Source organism: Nerophis lumbriciformis, linkage group LG23, assembly GCF_033978685.3.
Source record: "Nerophis lumbriciformis linkage group LG23, RoL_Nlum_v2.1, whole genome shotgun sequence".
NCBI lineage: Eukaryota > Metazoa > Chordata > Actinopteri > Syngnathiformes > Syngnathidae > Nerophis > Nerophis lumbriciformis.
The window spans coordinates 26,836,179-26,855,691 of NC_084570.2; the positions used below are offsets into that span (position 1 = coordinate 26,836,179).

General features: G+C 41.8%; 1 protein-coding gene across 8 annotated transcripts in view; it reads right to left on the reverse strand.

The window, feature by feature from the left end:
• Positions 1-19,513, reverse strand: part of ppfia4 (PTPRF interacting protein alpha 4) — a 278,835-nt gene that overhangs the window by 20,907 nt on the left and 238,415 nt on the right. For 2 of the 8 annotated variants that reach the window (XM_061984863.1, XM_061984861.1), the window contains exons 19-26: positions 18,358-18,470; positions 16,703-16,796; positions 16,551-16,632; positions 16,273-16,473; positions 9,077-9,139; positions 8,713-8,739; positions 4,431-4,606; positions 4,252-4,349 (exon numbers count right to left, since the gene is read on the reverse strand). In XM_061984863.1, the coding sequence (XP_061840847.1) occupies positions 4,252-4,349; positions 4,431-4,606; positions 8,713-8,739; positions 9,077-9,139; positions 16,273-16,473; positions 16,551-16,632; positions 16,703-16,796; positions 18,358-18,470 (854 nt within the window). The remainder of the gene's footprint in view (positions 1-4,251; positions 4,350-4,430; positions 4,607-8,712; positions 8,740-9,076; positions 9,140-16,272; positions 16,474-16,550; positions 16,633-16,702; positions 16,797-18,357; positions 18,471-19,513) is intronic. The other 6 variants (XM_061984869.1, XM_061984864.1, XM_061984862.1 and 3 more) reach the window with 5 other exon arrangements.

Sequence of the window (19,513 nt, forward strand, 5' to 3'; positions counted from 1 at the left end):
GTGTGTGTGTGTGTGTGTGTGTGTGTGTGTGTGTGTGTGTGTGTGTGTGTGTGTGTGCGTGTGTGTGTGGAGATTGACTATTTGGCAAATGAAAGTGCAGCTGTGGCCATGCTTTGGTCGCTATCCGCCACTAGGCGGCACACTGGGCTCATGACGCTGTTGATGTGTGAAACCTCGCACATCCTTGCTTTATTGCTATCTTTAACACCAGGGACGGCTCCGGGATTTTACTCTCCCGGGGCTAAGGGGTGGGCTTGACCGATTTGTGGGAGGGTCTAAGAAAATTTTAACATATTCATGACTTCCGTTTTTTCAATACAATCAGTTATGACACACAGCACAAGCATGTTCGATTTACAAGTAGTTTTAACTGAATTTGACCAAAGAACATTCGACAAAATAGTTAAGCCTTACATGAGCAACAACGTTTTATTACCTGCAAAGCTGACAGATTAAAAAACGGACAGCGCTAACGCAACTGCTAATCACCAGACAATACAACCAAAACGTGTGTCTTTATCCATATGCATGATTAATGAAAACAGGGACTAAACGCCGCTACTTTTTTCCAAAGCTTTGAACCCTGCGGCTTATACACAGGTGCGGCTAATCTTTGGGTTTTTCTTCGCTAACTGCTAAATTATGGAATGGAATAAGCAAATAAATCAAACAATGTACTAAAATGATCCACTGTTCACATTTAAAGTGATTACAAAGTACAAGTAAGAAGAATCCTGAAAAAAAATCCCCCAAAAATCGTATTTATTTCATAAAGGACGAAAAAATACATTAATTACTTTTCTGTTTTGTTTGATCAGTTGTGTTACTGCCGTGTTACAGACACTGTATGGAAACAATGAAGGTATATAAATAATTCTGTGAAAATATGTAATTTCACAATATCACAGTATATGTCGGCGGCTTTTAGTCCGGTGCGACTTATATACGAAAAATCGTTTTCATTTCATTTTGAATTAATTTTTTTTTTATAAATGGGTTGGGTGTGATGATAATGTAAATGAGTGATTTTAAATAATTGTTATGTTTGAATTCTTGTCATTTTTGTTGGACTACTTTGGATGATTTGTGCTATTCTTGTGTGTCTTCTCAACTACTCTGTTGATTGCTATCCTAAATGTTGCTGGGCCAGGTTTGGTTTGGAATTGGTATTGAATTGTTGTGTATTAATATTGTATTATTGTGTGCTGTTTTGTTAGACTGAGTAAATATTGAAATTAAAAAAACTTTTTTTCTAAAAAAAAAAGTTAGTGGGTGCTGCTTATACTCACTCTGTTATGATCCGCTGCCCGGATCATATTCTGTTTACGTTTTCAAGTCACTTGTGTTTTCAGCACCTCTTGAGTTTGTTTGTTTCAGTTGCCATGACGGCACATTGCACTCAGTTGCCTCTGGTTAGTGTTTGAGACGCTCACCTGTTGTCCGGGCACTAATCAGAGGGCTATTTAGTCTTTGCCCTGGCCTCACTCAGTCTGGCTTCCTAATTTGCCATTTGCAACAGTTGACGACTTTTATTTCATGCTCTGTACCTGCTAGTTTCCACGCTAGGCTCTTTGACTTGCTAGCTCCCACGCTAGCCTCTTTAGTTTTTACCTTAAGTGCTATGAGAACGTTTTTCTTTTGTTCCCGTCTGATTTATTCCTTAAATAAATAATTGTCCTACCTGCACGCTGTGTCCGAAGTCCGTTGCATCCTGAGAGAAGAAAACCCCGCATCACGATGGACCCGGTCATCACAGTAGGAAGCCAGCAAGAAAAAGTTATCTCGCAGCGGGCATGGCGGAAGAGGATGAAGGTGCGTGTATGGTGCTCCGAGCGATGGAAGCAGAGACGCTCAGCTGTTCTCCAGAGGACGAGATGATATGGGGACCTGGAGGTGCTTTGGTCCCGATAGATTCCATCTGGCCCGGGGAGGTCTGCTCTCAGCCCGTTCGCACTCGTCAGCGAAGGCGGAAGTTGCACAAGAGAGCTTCGGCTCGCGACAGAGACGCGCCAATCCCGCAATTTTTCCCCACAGCCAGCTACAAGCAGCCCAGGATTCCCCTCAGATGTTTGGTAATTATAATGACCACTTTTCTAAAGATTTCTCCGACTGGCCTGTCAATCACTGGGACTGCAGCTATTGTGATGTCATTCCGTTGGCGCACCCTAATAACGCGCCTCCTGATGACTCGCCCCCGTCCACTTTTGATGATGTCATAGACAAAGAATTTTTTTTACATTCTGTTAATTCTTTCTGTCAGCTTTGTTGGTGGGAGGGCACAGCTGCGCCCAGCCAAGCCGCACCCCCGGCCCGGCCACTGCCACCAGTCCTTCGGCATGCCAAGCCGCAACCTCCGGCTCGGCCGCCACCACCGGTCTTTCGGCCTGCTAAGCCGCAACCCCCAGCCAGGCCACTTCCGCCAAAGTCCCGACCATCACCTGCCCCTAGGCTGGTTTCCGCACCAGCACCTGTCCCTAGGCTGGTTTCCGTACCAGCACCTGCCCTTAGGCTGGTTTCCGCACCAACACCTGCCCCGAGGCTGGTTTCCGCACCAGCACCTGCCCCTAGGCTGGTTTCCGCACCAGCACCTGCCCCTAGGCTGATTTCCGCACCAGCACCTGCCCCTTGGCTGGTATCCGCACCAGCACCTGCTTCCAAGGCAACGACAACAACTCCTGCTTCCACGGCAACGACGACGACTCCTGCTTCCACGGCAACGACGACGACTCCTCCTGCTTCCACGGCAACGGCGACGACTCCTCCTGCTTACACGGCGACATCTCCTTCTGCTTCTACGGCGACGTCTCCTCCTACGGCTTCTACGGCGACGACGACGCCTCTTGCTCCGGCTTCCACGGCGACGACGACGCCTCCTGCTCCGGCTTCCCCGGCGACGACGTTGCCTCCTGCTCCTGCTTCCACGGCGATGACGACGCCTGCCGCTGCTTCCACGATGACGACGCCTGCTCCTTCCTCGCCCTCATCGTCATCTCAGCGACCTCGAGCTGTCCGTCTGCGCAAGCAGCAATCAGGGGCCTGCATGCGGCTCTCTCAGAGGTCAGTAAATGGACGCCAGTGGCGCAAAAAGCAGCGACGCCCAGGACGTTGTCGTAGAAGTCTACGGCTGCTGAACTTCTGGCGCCACTCATGCCCACCTTCACGAAAGTGGCCTTTTCGTGGTCGCCCGCCTCGCCTGCGGCAGCGCTGTTCCATTCGCCGCCGCCACCTGACTCTTCCTGGTGGATTTGGGGACACTTGGCCTGGCGACCCACCACCAAGTCCTCCCTTCGCCCTCCCTTGACTCTTGAACTATATCTTAGTTTTTTGGGTTTGAGTTTTTCCTGGGGACATCTGGAATCTGTCCTTTAAATAAATCATTTTCCTACCTGCACGCTGTGTCCGAAGTCCGTTGCATCCTGAGAGAAGAAAAGCCCACATCACGATGCGACCCGGTCGTCACACACTCGAGTTGTCCAGCTGGTCGAAAAATGTTTTCCGGTTTATTTGGGTAACACCCCATTTATGTCAAAATAACTTGGCTTCAAGTTCCACATTTTGGAGCTTCAAGTCACTTTCACCTCACTCTTGGCTTCCGTCTGCTCAAACGTCTCGCTCTTCGTTCTTGCTCGCTTCTATAAGCAGCAGTCCATCCTCAGTATGTTCAGCTTCAAAAAGATTAGGTTGTGAATCCTCACTTGTCCAAAAATAGTCGTCTTTGTTGTTTGTTACCAAGTCTGCTATAATTAGAAGACACACTAGCGTTTGATTCCGGAAGTAGGAACACGCATTTGTTGCCAGAAGTCGGAAGTGCGCTGCTATGGAAATAGAAATCAATGCGCGGAAGAAAGATGGACTCGGTTGCGTAATTGGCCACAGAAAGACGGACTCAGCCCGGTGATAGCAAAGATGTCCTTGCAGAGACAACTGGCTTCCACGAAGCTGTCCCGTTTTGTGGGCGGTCTTATTAGCCATTTTATACCATATATGGATGTTCCGCTGACGTCACGAATTCCAAACCGTTCCTTTGGAGGAAGTATGAAGGAAGACAAGGTTGTTTTATAAATATCTCCGTCATGCCTCCACCGTTTGATTTCAAATGTTCGGGACTTATGCAGATCCCAAACACACAACAGCAGGTACCAAAAGGTAGAAATGTTGTTTTTGCATAATAGGGCTCTAAAATGTTGGGGGGGTGGCTGAACTGGGGCCATAGCCCCCCTATCCTAGGTGCTAGCTCTGTCCTTGATCTACCTTTCATGTCGTGTTGGCTGTCCTCTCTCCGCCGCTCCAAGTCTTTCCTGTCGTAGTTGAGTCTCTTCAAGCACATGATCCCGTACTGCAGACTCGCCCTTGCAAACAAACACAAGCAGAGGGACGCCGACAATAAGAACGACGGAACGATCCGTCCTCTGAAGGACCCCGCTGCAGACCTGTGGAAGCTGTCCACCATCTTGAGGTGGGTCCTCAGGTCCTTCTTAGTCAAGTGGTCCAGCATGCGCGCGTCCACCAGACACTCCATGAAGTAGGACCGGTACTGAGGAAGGCCGAGACTTGGCAGCCACTCGTTGCCGATCCATTCATGATTCATGTCTCCGTACGCCAGCGTCTGCACAGGGAGGAGTGCTCTTGATTTGTACAATTACATACTGTGCATCCCTTTTCAGAGTCTCTGGGTTACATCACACCTGCGCCGTATTTTTCAAAGCCACAAACATTTTCAGAAGCATAGCAAATAGCATTAACCCAGGCCCTTTTGTTTTGACACATGAGATTGAAGGTGCAGATACTGTGTAAGGTATTTTTGGGCTAAAGCAGTGGTTCTCATCTGAGCTGCCAGTTTTGGACCCCCCCCCCAAAAAATTTGGTACTGTTTTTCATTTTACAGTAATACACCGTAAAAATAACCGTAGATTTTGCGGCAAATAAACTGTCAACTAAGTCGACAGAATTTTATTGTGAAAAAAACAGTGGTATGTATGTAATATGCTATAAAAACCCACCGTACATTTTAGCGTGAAATATATTTAAATTTTTACATTGTACAATTTGATGGATGATTTGCTTTGAAATCATAAGTCAAGCAGATATTTCAAGGGGAACTGCCCTATTTTGGGGGAATTTTGCCTATTGTTCACAATCATTATGAGAGACAAGAAGACAAAAGTTTTTTTTTTCTTGCATTCTAACATGTAAAAATTGGTGCGTTCTTGGTGGCTAGCAATACAGCAAATGCTAGCAATCAATTCTACCTCTAAATCACTTAAGAAATGAATTCAAAAACCGTCAACAATACTTCATTTACGTCCTGTAACCTGTATAATAACTAAGCTGTAGCGACATTGTTATTGTAAGAGAGAACACTGAGGAACTCTTTTTGTAGTGTAATAACACATTGGCATGCTAAGGTATTAGCCATAAAAGCTAGCTTCTACGTCAACACGAAACGCGTTTGACTTTGGATTGCACAACACTGCGATAAGACACCAATCTGTACGGAGTGAAAAACATGAACAATCATATTACAGTATCTGTAAAGTATTATTTCATGTTTTGTTTGTACACAGCTAGCCAGACAGTATATGTACTGTAGTTGTACTAACACGCATGATGTGCTGCGTGTATCATGATCAATATAAAGTGTGACTCACTCGATGGACAGTTACCTGTTTGGTCCAGCTGGCCAGAGAAGTTTTTTCCAGTTTTTTTTGGGTAAGCACTCCATTTATGTCAAAATAGCTTGGCTTCAAGTTCAACATTTTGCAGCTTCGAGTCACTTTCACCTCACTCTCTCGGCTTCCGTCTGCTCCAACGTCTCACTCTTCCTTTATGCTCGCTTCTATAAGCATTAATTCATCTACAGCATACTCAGATTCAAAAAGATACGGTTGTGAATCCTGATTGGTCCAAAAATAGTCATCTTTGTTGTTTGTTACCAAGTCTGTCATAATTAGAAAACACACTGGCGTTTGATTCCGGAAGTATGAACACAAATTTGTTGCCATAAGTGAGAAGTGCGCTATATGGAAGAAATCAGTCCTGGCAATGAATAAAATGACCAAAATACAGTAAATATTGTACAAATTACATATTGTTATTAAGGTGTCTGTTACTACATTAAAAAGATACTTGCAGTGTGTATATTGTACATATTACATATTGTTATAATAGTGTATGTTACTACATTATATATATATATATATATATATATATATATATATATATATATATATATATATATATATATTTGCAGTGTGTATATAAGACATATTACATATTGTTATGAAGGTGTCTGTTACTACATTATATATATGCTTGCAGTGTGTATATTGTACATGTTACATATTGTTATGAAGGTGTCTGTTACTACATTATATAAATACTAGCAGTGTGTGTATAAAACATATTACATATTGTTATGAAGGTGTCTGTGACTACATTATAGATATACTGCAGTGTGTATTGTGTACATATTACATATAGTTATGAATGTGTCTGTTACTACATTATATATATATATACTTGCAGTGTGTATATTGTACATATTATATATTGTTATGAAGGTGTCTGTTACTATATTATATATATACTTGCAGTGTGTATATAAAACATATTACATATTGTTATGAAGGTGTCTGTTACTACATAATATATATACTTGCAGTGTGTACTGTATATAAAACATATTACATATTGTTATGAAGGTGTCTGTGACTACATTATATATATACTTGCAGTGTGTATTGTGTACATATTAGATACAGTTATGAAGGTGTCTGTTACTACATTATATATATATACTTGCAGTGTGTATATTGTACATATTACACATTGTTATGGTGTGTGTTACTACATTATATATGTACTTGCAGTGTGTATATTGTACATTACATATTGTTATGACCATGTCTGTTACTACAATATATATACTTGCAGTATGCATATAGAACATATTACATATTGTTATGAAGGTGTCTGTTACTACATTATATATATACTTGCAGTGTGTCTATAAAACATATTACATATTGTTATTAAGGTGTCTGTTACAACATTATATATATATATATATATACTTGCAGTGTGTATATTGTACATATTATATATTGTTATGAAGGTGTCTGTTACTACATTATATATATACTTGCAGTGTGTATATAAAACATATTACATAATGTTATGAAGGTGTCTGTTACTACATTATATATATATACTTGCAGTGTGTACTGTATATAAAACATATTACATATTGTTATGAAGGTGTCTGTGACTACATTATATATATATACTTATATATATACTTGCAGTGTGTATACTATTAGATATAGTTAAGAAGGTGTCTGTTACTACATTATATATATATACTTGCAGTGTGTATATTGTACATATTACATATTGTTATGAAGGTGTCTGTTACTACATTATATATATATATATATATATATATATATATATATATATATATATATATATATATATATATATATATATATATATATATACGTATATATACTTGCAGTGTGTATATTGTACATATTACACATTGTTATGAGGTGTCTGTTACTACATTATATATATACTTGCAGTGTACATATAAAAGGTTGATGGAGGGTTTTGAAGTTGTTGTAGAGACTTTGAAGGCTACAACGGTGACTCCCTTTAACCGCATCTTACACTGGGTTTTTTTGTCATCTTTAAAATCCTACAACAAACAAAAAGGTGTGTGTCTTTTTGTCTCTCATAATGATTGTAAAAGATAGGGAAAATTCCCAGAAAAAGTGCAGTTCCCCTTGAATTTTTTATTTTTATTTTAACAAAAAAAAAATGTTTGAAAGTATGATAATATAATATTTGTTGGATACAATTGGATGGTATTACAATTTTAAATCTATGTAATTTCACATAGTACATATATTTTTTTCTGTCAAAATGGAAATAAGAAATACATATTTAAGAAAAAATAAGGTCCTTAATTGACGCATATTATTTCCAGGTGTTTGTGGGCCAATGTAAAATATACATACTGTAGTTTGACACCTGTGATATACAGTATATTGTATTTTATATTTATCATATATTATGTATTTTATATATATATATATATATATATATATATATATATATATATATATATATATATATAAATGCACCTCCCACCCACTATACTCTGACCTTTTGGAGAGAATGAGCACATTCAGTGGAAGGCTCAGACTCCCAAAATGCAACACGGAACGACACAGGAGGTCCTTCATACCGACAGCCATCAGACTGTATAATACATATGTTCCTTGACTGCACTTAAATGTAGAGTATATGTAGAATATATTTATATAATTTATATATTATATATATAATATATTATATATATTATATTATTTATTATAATTATTGTCTATTGTGAGCGAACTGTGGTGCTGAATTTCCCGCAGGGATCAATAAAGTACTTTCTATTCTATTCTATTCATGTATAAAAAATATTATTATTATATTTTCCAAATTGTAACAAACCAGTGCCCCACAATGGTGTTTGACCGTAAAGGATGGACTGTATTTAGATACAAGGTACATTATTATGTACACTAGAGGGCACTGGCAACTATAACTCAGCCATCACGTGTTTGGCTGACAAATCCAAAGGTGTCAAATTGTTTATATGTTTGTGAATTCATGTGAAGATGTGTGACTGCACCACTTTTGCCAGAGCAACAAGCTCACCTGCGCCCAGCTGCCCTCCTCATTCGCCTACGCGGCAGCATGGTGGAAACAATAAACAAGTTTCAAAAAAGAACGTTTACACACACGCACGTTGTGGAAACGGCGCCGGGTACTTTGCTCCGAAGTACCTTCTGCACACGTGACGTGCCACAAACACAGACCCCAGCCCACATGACACAAAAGCACAGGTCACACGCCACAACAACACAAGCACAGAGAGGCGTTAGTGTTAGCATTGTGTCCGACGGGTGCACACGTGTGTGTCGTGGTAGGACAGGGCGTGTGTGTGTGTGTGCGTGTGTGTGTGAGTGTTTGGTGGGGAGAAGGTCGGGGGAGGCGAGGGGGGCACCCAGATGGTACTGACCGCTTTGGAGGACGAAGCCAGGTTCTCCATCTCTTCATGAGTCACCCACACATTTCCGGAGGACTGCTCAGAGGACAAGAACACACCGGAGTGCACACACACACACACAAACACGCACACAAACACAAACAAACACCCGGCGTGTATTTTCACACACGATGACCCCCGTCCCGCCCACATGCACACGCATACAAACACACACCCGCACAGACAAACATTGACTGTGTTGAGTGATGCCAAAGGAGGGAGTGTATTTCAGGCGATATTTGTGCGACCGCGTGTGTGTGTTGTGTTGCTGCAGTGCTCCGTGTCGTGTTGGCGGGAAAAGAGGCCACGCTGCTGAAGGCATGTGATAGGAGCAAGGAGTCGTCTACTGAGGGTGCTGGTGAAACCTACGACGAGGTTTTCTGTGCACTTAGGGCCGGATTTACTAAAGGTCTGCGTATACTAAAACACGGGCTAACCTGATAGCACACGCAAACGATCTACTAGATTAAGTCTGTTAAAGGGGAACTGCACTTTTTTTAAATTTTATTTTGCAATCATTATGAGAGACAAGAACACGTGTCTTTTTTCTTCGGATTTTAAAGATGATAAAAAACGCTTGGAAAATGCGGCTAATGGAGTCACCGTTGTAGTCTTCAAAGTCTCTAAAACAACTTAAAAACCCTCCAACGTTTTATATATACACTGCAAGTATATACATAATGTAGTAACATACATCTTCATAACAATATGTAATATGTACAATAGACACACTGCAAGTATATATATAATGTAGTAACATACACCTTCATAACAATATGTAATGTTTTATATACACACTGCAAGTATATATATAATGTAGTAAAAGACACCTTCTTAACAATATGTAATATGTACAATCTACACACTGCAAGTATATATATAATGTAGTAACAGACATCTTACAACAATATGTAATATGTTTTATATACACACTGCAAGTATATATATATATATATATATATATATATATATATATATATATATATATATATATATATATATATATATATATGTATATATATATAATGTAGTAACAGACACCTTTATAACAATATGTAATATGTCCAATATACACACTGCAAGTATATATACAGTATAATGTAGTAACAAACACCTTCATAACAATATGTAATATGTACAATATACACACTACAAGTATATATATATAATGCAGTAACAGACACCTTCATAACAATATGTAATATGTACAATATACACACTGCAAGTATATATATAATGTAGTAACAGACACCTTCATAACAATATGTAATATGTACAATATTTACCATATTTTGATCATTTTAATCATTGCCGGAACTGATCTCTTCCGCACATTGATTTCCGTTCTCATAGCAACGCGCGTCCGACTTTCAACAAGTGTGTGTTCCTACTTCCGGGAACAAAATGCGTGTGTGTTTCTAATCATGGTCTACAGACAACGAAGACGACTATTTTTAGACAAATGAGGATTCACAGCTTTATCTTTTTGAAGCTGAATATACTGAGGATGAACTGCTACTTCTAGAAATGAGCACGAAGGAAGAGTGAGACATTGGAGAAGACGGAAGCCGAGAGACTGAGGTTGGCAAGACTTGAAGCTGCAAATTGGAGACATACTATTTCGACATAAATGGAGTGCTTAACCAAATAAACCAGGAAAATGTCTCTGGCCAGCTGGACCAAACGCATAACAGTCCATCAAGTGAGTCACTTTATATTGATCATGATACAAGCAGCACGTCATACGTGTTATTACAACTACAGTACATACACTGTCTGGCTAGCTGTGTACAAACAAAACATGAAATAATACTTACAGATACTGTAATATTCATGTTCATGTTTTTCAGTCAGTACAGATTGGTGTCCTATTACATTGTGTTGTGTGCTACAAACTCAAACCCGTTTCATGCTGACGTAGAAGCTAGCTTATATCTTGGCGTAGTTAGCTTTTACGACTAATACCGTAGCACGTGTGGACGTTGACGGTTTTTGAATGCATTTTTAAAGTGATTTAGAGGTAGAATTGATTGTTCCCATTAGCGGCATTGCTAATGCAACGAGCTGATTTTTACATGTAAGAATGCAAAAAAAACAACCTTTTGTCTTCTTGTCTCTCATAATGATTGTGATCAATAGTCAAAATTCCCCCCAAAAAAGTGTATTTCCCCTTTAAGTGAGCAGAATAAGTTGTGAAATCCATTATGAGTCTCTGTCTTCATTAATATGCAGAAATATGCTGGTTATCAAAACAACCAGGAGAAAATCCAAATATATTATTCAGCACGCGCTATGATTTATCATCACTTGCCACCGTTTTGGAGCCCTATTTTGCACGTTTGAAACTGACACAGTTACACGCATGGCTGTAAGAGGGAAGTGCAAAAAATAAGAAAGACAATGGACAGAGAATATTCCGTTCTTCGTGTGTGTTTCAACATATTTGAACGGTCGTAAATAAAGTTCAGCAACATCCTTTTAGAATTTAAGATGACTAAAGGGGCTGATTAAAACAAATTCAATTGATGTGTTTTGGTGTCATTTACCGTATTTTCCGGACTATAGAGCGCATCGGGATATAACCCACTCCCACAAAATTTTTGAAAAATAAAATATTTTTCCACATACTGTATAAAGCGCAGAGATATACGTTGTGAAACTAGTTGTTTACACATAAATGTTTTGTAAATGTTTATTTACATACCTTAATTGTTTCCAAACAGTGTGTGTTACACGGCAGTAAAATGGTTGATCAAACAAAACAGAAGTCATCGTCATGGACCCACTAGCTGCGCAAGCTAGCGCTCCAATCAGCTAAACCAGGGGTGCTCATTACGTCGATCGCGAGCTACCGGTCGATCGCGGAGGGTGTGTCAGTCGGTCGCCAGCCAGGCATTAAAAAAATAGTCCTAAAAATGAGCGATCATAAATCTTCACTATGACGTCACTTTCGTCACTTGATTGACATTCACGGCACCCGAGGGTCTTCTGAGATGATGCTGGCTGCTGCCAGCTCATTAAAATTACCGACAGCAACAGCTTCGAAACAACCCTGCTGTGCTTTTTTTCCCTCAGGTCCCGGCCGCTGCCGACGCTGTGTGTCCCCCGCAAATTGCACCTCGAATGCCTGGGCAGGCATGCTGGAGGTGTGGGCGGCTCGGACACCTGCAGCGGGATGATCCGGGTTGTCGACCCTTCGGTACCCTCCCCGGGGCCAGGGGAGACGTACTATGTACCGGTAAGGATACAAGGGAGTACACACCGGGCGATGGTGGATTCGGGCTGCGAGCAGTCCATGATCCACCAGAACTTTGTTCTTTGTTCAAATTTTGTTCAAAGAGGAAAAACATAGTGTTAAGGTGGCTGTAAGTTCGCGCCTGGAGCACCCCTTAATCTTGGGAACCAATTGGCCTGGGTTTAACAGGTTAATAAAGCGGTGCGCAGGGGTGCGTTCACGACCGGTAGGGAAAGGGGATAGCCGCGCTGTTCTCACCGGCGACGCGAGATTATCCGACGCTGCCGGGGGAGACGGGGAAGGGGAGCCGGCGGGGGCTTCGCAAGAGGTTTCCCCGGTTCCCCAATGCCGCCCCATGGATGATTTTCCACTTGAGCAGTCTCGAGATGACACTCTGCGCGCGACCTGGGACCAAGTGATATCCATTGATGGGCAGCGGGTTCGCCCAGGGAATAGAGCGGGAGTTCCCCCACTTTGCATTGATTAGGGACATATTATACAGAGTGAGTCGTGACACTCAGACAGGGAAGGAAATCACCCAATTGTTGGTGCCAAAAAGCCGTCGGGAAATGATTTTCCAGGCGGCGCATTTTAACCCGATGGCCGGTCACATGGGGTATGATAAAACACTCAATCGGATAATGGTCCGTTTCTATTGGCCAGGCATTCGGGCAGACGTGCACCGCTGGTGCGCAGCTTGCCCGGACTGTCAACTAGTCAACACCGTGGCCACCCCTAGGGCGCCTTTGCGGCCATTACAACTTTTAGAGGCCCCGTTTCAGCGAATTGGCATGGACCTCGTCGGACCATTTCACCCGAGCACCCAGGGATATCGCTTTGCGCTAGTCCTGGTGGATTACGCAACGCGCTATCCCGAAGCAGTACCGCTGCGCTCCATCTCTGCAAAGAGTGTAGCGCAGGCACTGTTTCAAGTTATCTCCCGAGTTGGAATCCTGAAAGAGATTCTGACTGACCAGGGCACATCCTTTATGCCATGCACGTTAAAGGAACTGTACGGATTATTGGAGATCAAATCCATGCGGACCAGCGTTTACCACCCACAGACTGATGGGCTGGTAGAGCGGCTGAATAGAACCTTGAAATCCATGATCCGGAAGTTCGTACACGAGGACAAACCAAATTGGCTTAAATGGTTGGATCCCCTGTTATTTGCAGTGTGGGAGGTTCCTCAGGCCTCCACGGGGTTTTCCCCATTTGAACTGTTGTTCGGCAGGAAGCCGCGCGGGGTGCTGGACCTAGTTAAAGAAAGCTGGGAGGAAGGTCCAAGCCCCAGTAAAAACAAAATTCAATACGTCATGTACTTGAAAGCAAAACTCCACACATTGGGGCACTTGTCACGTGACAATTTGCTCCAAGCCCAAGAACGTCAGCAGCGTCTGTATAACAAGGGGACGCAACTCAGACAATTTTCACTGGGAGAGAAAGTACTTGTATTACTTCCAACATCCAGCTCCAAATTACTCGCCAAGTGGCAAGGACCCTTTGTGGTCACACGACGAGTAGGTGATGTGGATTACGAGGTCAGGCGGTCTGACCGGGGCGGGGCAACCCAAATATACCACCTCAACCTAATAAAAGGTTGGAGAGAGGCGGAGCCTGTCTCCATGGTGACGGCGATAGCGGAGAGCAAGGAGCTGGGTCCGGAGGTTCCCCCCTCCCCCAGGCCCTTCCCTCTCCGCTGTGATTGTCATCTTACGCCGTCACAGAAAACAAATGTGGCCAATTTGCAGCAGCATTTTGCTGACGTGTTCTCCCCCCTGCCAGGCCGCACGAACCTCACCCAGCATCACATAGAGACCAGCCCAGGTGTGACGGTGAGGTCTCGGCCCTATAGGCTACCCGAACACAAGCGCAAAGTAGTTCGGGAGGAATTTAAAAGCCATGCTGGAATTGGGAGTAATAGAAGAGTCACACAGTGCATAGTGCAGCCCCATAGTTCTGGTAGGGAAGAAAGATGGGTCTGTGCGGTTCTGTGTGGACTACCGCAAGGTAAATGATGTGTCACGTTTTGACGCCTACCCAATGCCCCGGGTCGACGAGCTCCTGGACCGGTTGGGCACTGCTCGTTTTTTCACGACACTGGATTTGACTAAGGGCTACTGGCAGATTCCCTTGTCTCCAGAGTCTAAGGAAAAAACGGCATTCTCCACTCCGGAAGGTTTATACCAATTCGTGACCCTTCCGTTCGGCTTGTTCGGTGCACCCGCCACATTTCAGAGACTCATGGACCGGGTACTGCGGCCCCACGCGGCATATGCTGCCGCCTATATGCGGCCGGACGATGTCCCAGCCTAAGTCTGGCGGTGGAGGTATGTGGAGGGAGAGTGTGATCAGCGCGCCTGCAGGAGCCTCTGTCCATGGTGCTGAAGACAGAGCACCATCAGACGGGGGCGTGGCATGTGCTGACGGCGAGACACAGGTGGCAGGTGATTAGATTTCACAGGTGGTACGTCTTAATCTAATCATCTGTTGTCTTTACCAGTAAGCGGCCGGGAGCAGAGGGAGGGGGTGGAGATACGGACATGGCTGAAAAGTCACGTTCTAGTAGAGAAAACTGTTGTTGGAAAGAAAACATTTATTAAAACCTTGTTGAACCTGCACGCTGGGCTCTTGTGCCGTGTCTGCAGTGGAGCTGCTGGGAGAAGACTTCCACAATGTTCTATCTACACTTCTGTTAAAATGTAATAATCACTTATTCTTCTGTTGTTTGATACTTTACATTAGTTTTGTATGATACCACAAATTTGGGTATCAATCCCATACCAAGTCGTTACAGGATCGTACATTGGTCATATTCAAAGTCCTCATGTGACATATTTCCTGAGTTTATAAACATAAATAACATTTTTAAAAAACGAAAGAAGATGTTGTGACGTCAAAAAATATCGACGTAATCATAGTAGTATCGACTAGATACGCTACTGTGCTTGGTATCATTACAGTGGATGTTAGGTGTAGATCCGCCAATGGCGGTACTTTTTAGAGGCGGTATAGTACCGAATATGATTCATTAGTATCGCGGCACTATACTAATACCGGTATACCGTACAACCCTAGTAGCAAACTAGGCCTAAGTATTCATTAAAAACAAAGCAGATGCTTTATTTAACAAGTATATTTAATAATTTGGCCACTGGAAAATTACACACAGAACAGTAACACGGTGTTTGAATATATGAAAATAAAACACTGTACTTTAATAATAATAGATAGAGCCCGTGTACCACTACAGTTTGAGAAAAAGAGGGTGCCGTAGCGCAAACAATAACACAACTTTTCAGTGTCTTTGCTTGTGTTAAAAAAAAAAAAACTATTTGCGTTATGACCATCAGTGAAGTAAAATATGTAAATTAGCCACACTGTTTTATAAACCGCAGGGTTCAAAACGTGGAATAAAAAGGAGCGACTTATAGTCCGGAATTTACGGTAATATTTTTTTATTGATGTTTGTTTTTTCCACATAGAATATATGTGGAGACAGAATATCTTATATGATAAAAACTTCTTGAAGTATGCATGTTTAGCAACTTGAGCACGTAAGTGCAGCCTCCCTTTCAAAAAAAAGTGTTTTTTATTGTAAATGCACCGCACGACTGCTTCTAAAATGCCCATAAAAAGTGGTGCTTGTTTGAAAACATAACAAAACGCCACAGGTAGAATCATGACAACAGGAAAGTGGCGATACCCCGTATAGCACACGCAAAATCCTCATTTAAATAAGGCGATCTGCACCACTTTTCAATTGTACACGCAGTCTTAGTAGATCACACCAAACACGCCCACTGATCGTACACGCTATGTTATTAGCGCGAGGTATTTAGATCTTAGTAAATCAGGCCCTTAATGGTAAAAAATACATGTTTTGTGTAGGTGCACGTTCAGTGATTATAATAATATCATATTGTGTTGTTACCGTTCTGGAGGTGAGCGGTGCAGAGGGGCTGGTGAGCGAGACCATCTCCTGGATGGCCAAGCGCAGTTTGAGTCGATGCAGCGGGTTGCTGATGCCGATCTCCCTCTGGATCTCTGTGTCCGACAGCGCCGACATGATGGCGCCGCTCTTCACGTTGGCCCGACAGGCGGCCACGTACCACGCCGGCATGCCCACCCACAGCTGGCCCAGGGAGAGAGCGAGGTCACCCGCGGTGTCAGAGAATATTAGGTGCAATAACTGAGGTGTGAGAGCGCAACCTCGAGCCAGGAGACAACAGTGGGGCCGTCCCACTGGGCGAACGGTACGCCTCTTTTCCTGGCGTCTTCTAGAAGCTCATGCCTGAGGGTGGAATTTAGGACACATTTAGGTAAATGTTCTAAAAGAAACAAGATAATAGGAAAGGTTTTACTTTTTCTTCATCCTGCGATCCCGCTCTGCTTGGGTGCCCAGTTTTCCCAGCGTCATAGTGTCGCCAATGTTCATGTCAAAATCTGAAATAAACACTTTTGGTAAACACAAATTGTTACTTTAAAGCAGAGATGATGGCCTAAACTAAAATTTTACAGGAAATTCCTAGAAATGCCGAGTGCTCCTGTTGTAAAGAACTGTGTTTGTCAAACACTGGGCCGTACTCAGTTGTAATACACTTTTCCAACACTTGTGGTATTAATGACAATATCAAACAAATAGAGGAAGTCTGATGCTAAAGTCATTGAGAAGTTTTAAAGGGGAACTGCATTTTTTGAATATCATTCACAATCATTATGAAAGACATAAGACACTTAATGAATATCCTACTAGTGGCTTGTAAAAAGACTATTGCCAGGAAATGTATATCACAGGAGAGCCCAAGTTTGAAGCTATGGATGGAAATAACAATGGACATTTATAAAATGGAGAAGATAACAACTTTAGTTATTTATAAATTGGAGAAATTTACTTCATACCCCATAGGCCTGATTTTATTTTCTCGAATTAGTGATTGTACTGTGTAAAAAAGATTACTCCCTATATGTTTATAGGTTTTTTTCTATGTATTTATTTACTATTTGTTCATATACTTTCTTTTATTTTTTTATTATTATCACTTTTTACATTTATTTATTTATTTGTTATTATTATTATTATTATTTAGTTTTTGTTTTTTTGCTGTTTTTCTCTTTTTCTTTTTTGGGGGGGAGGGGTGGCATCATTGGGATATAAATAAAAAATATTATTTTTACATTTAGGGCAGACGATAGATGTATGATGTATGCAAATATGATGTAATGGATAGGAATGTCTGATGCTGGATGTCAATAAAAACTAAATAAAAAAATAAATAAAAATAAAGACATGACGGATGTCCATCCATCCATCCATCCATTTTCTACCGCTTGTCCCTTTCGGAGTTGCGGGGGGTGCTGGAGCCTATCTCAGCTGCATTCGGGCGGAAGGCGGGGTACACCCTGGACAGTCGCCACCTCATCGCAGGGCCAACACAGATAGACAGACAACATTCACACTCACATTCACACACTAGGGCCAATTTAGTGTTGCCAATCAACCAGATGCATGTCTTTGGAGGTTGGAGGAAGCTGGAGTACCTGGAGGGAACTCACGCAGTCACGGGGAGAACATGCAAACTCAGCACAGAAAGATCCCGAGCCCAGGATCGAACCCAGGACCTCCGTATTGTGAGGCACACGCACTAACCCCTGTTTCACCGTGCTGCCCACATGACGGATGTATTTCTAAAAAAAAAAAAAAATTAAAAAAACCATTCTAACTTGTAAATAGACTAAAATAAAAGCCAATAAAAAACATCCAAAAACCGATCAAGAGCTTGTGTGCCAATGTTGACATGATCGACTGATCAGCTGCTTCCTCGCTTCCTAATAGTCGATACCTCCTTTTGAGCTATAGCAGCTTCTACTGTGCTCTTCTTCTACAATAATTTGTAAAGTGTCAGTGGGAATGTTCCAGAACAAAGTCTTCATGGACTTTACTACTGCTGCAGGAATGTCTCAGTAAGATGAAAAGCTAAAATAAAATATCTTAATAATTATAATTTAATAATTTTACCTGTTAACGCTGCGAGGGGCTGTCCATCCCTGCAAATCGTCTGCTCCAGTCGACCCTTTTCCTTCTTCCCAAACAAGCGGCCGATAGACGACTTGATGCCTTTCTTCTGCTTGCTGCCACCAGATCAAAGGAGACATAATTATTATAAAGTATATGACAACAGTACAGTACACCCGTCCACATGGAGACAATCATGGTTGTGTTGATTATTTTGAGAGTTTTACAGTACAAAGACTAGCCGTAGTTACATAACTTCAGTCAAACTCGTTTTCACTGACGGCCACATCGCAGTTATGGCTGCCCTCAGAGGGCCGCATGTAACAGCGACTAATACATGTAATCGTCTATACATTTGATTTTTTTTTTATATATGATTTATTTAGGATTTTCAATTTTTATAACAACACATATACAGCAATATACATTGAAATGTTGGCAAAGTTAAGGCCAATAAAACGCCACACAAAACGGGGAAAGGAACAAAAAAAACATTTCAATAAGACTAATATCAATAACTAGAGGAGAAAAAAAAAAAATAATATATATATATATATATATATATATATATACATACACACACACATACACAAATAAAGTTAAGTATTATGAAACAAAAAGAAACCAGAGGATACATATATATATATATATATCGGTGACGTGCGGTGAGGTTCATGACTGGTGAGGCACTGACTTCATCACAGTCAGATTTACAAACATATGAACCCTAAAGAGTATCTTATTCACCATTTGATTGGCAGTAGTTAACGAGTTACGTTTAAAAGCTCATACCAGCATTCTTCCCTGCTTGGCACTCAGCATCAAGGGTTGGAATTGGGGGTTAAATCACCAAAAATTATTCCCGGGCGCGGCGCCGCTGCTGCCCACTGCTCCCCTCACATCCCAGGGGGTGAGCAAGGGGATGGGTCAAATGCAGATGACAAATTTCACTACACCTAGTGTTTGTGTGACAATCATTGGTACTTTAACTTAACTTTAACTTTACACATACAAACTGTAGTACACAAAAAAGCACATTTAATAAAAACAACGTTATTATGGTCTTACCTTTACTTATAAGTGCGGGAACAGTGGTGTTCGTGTTGGAGGAGTTGTGAATGAATGAAATATGAAATCCGTGCTGCAGTCTGCAGGTGTA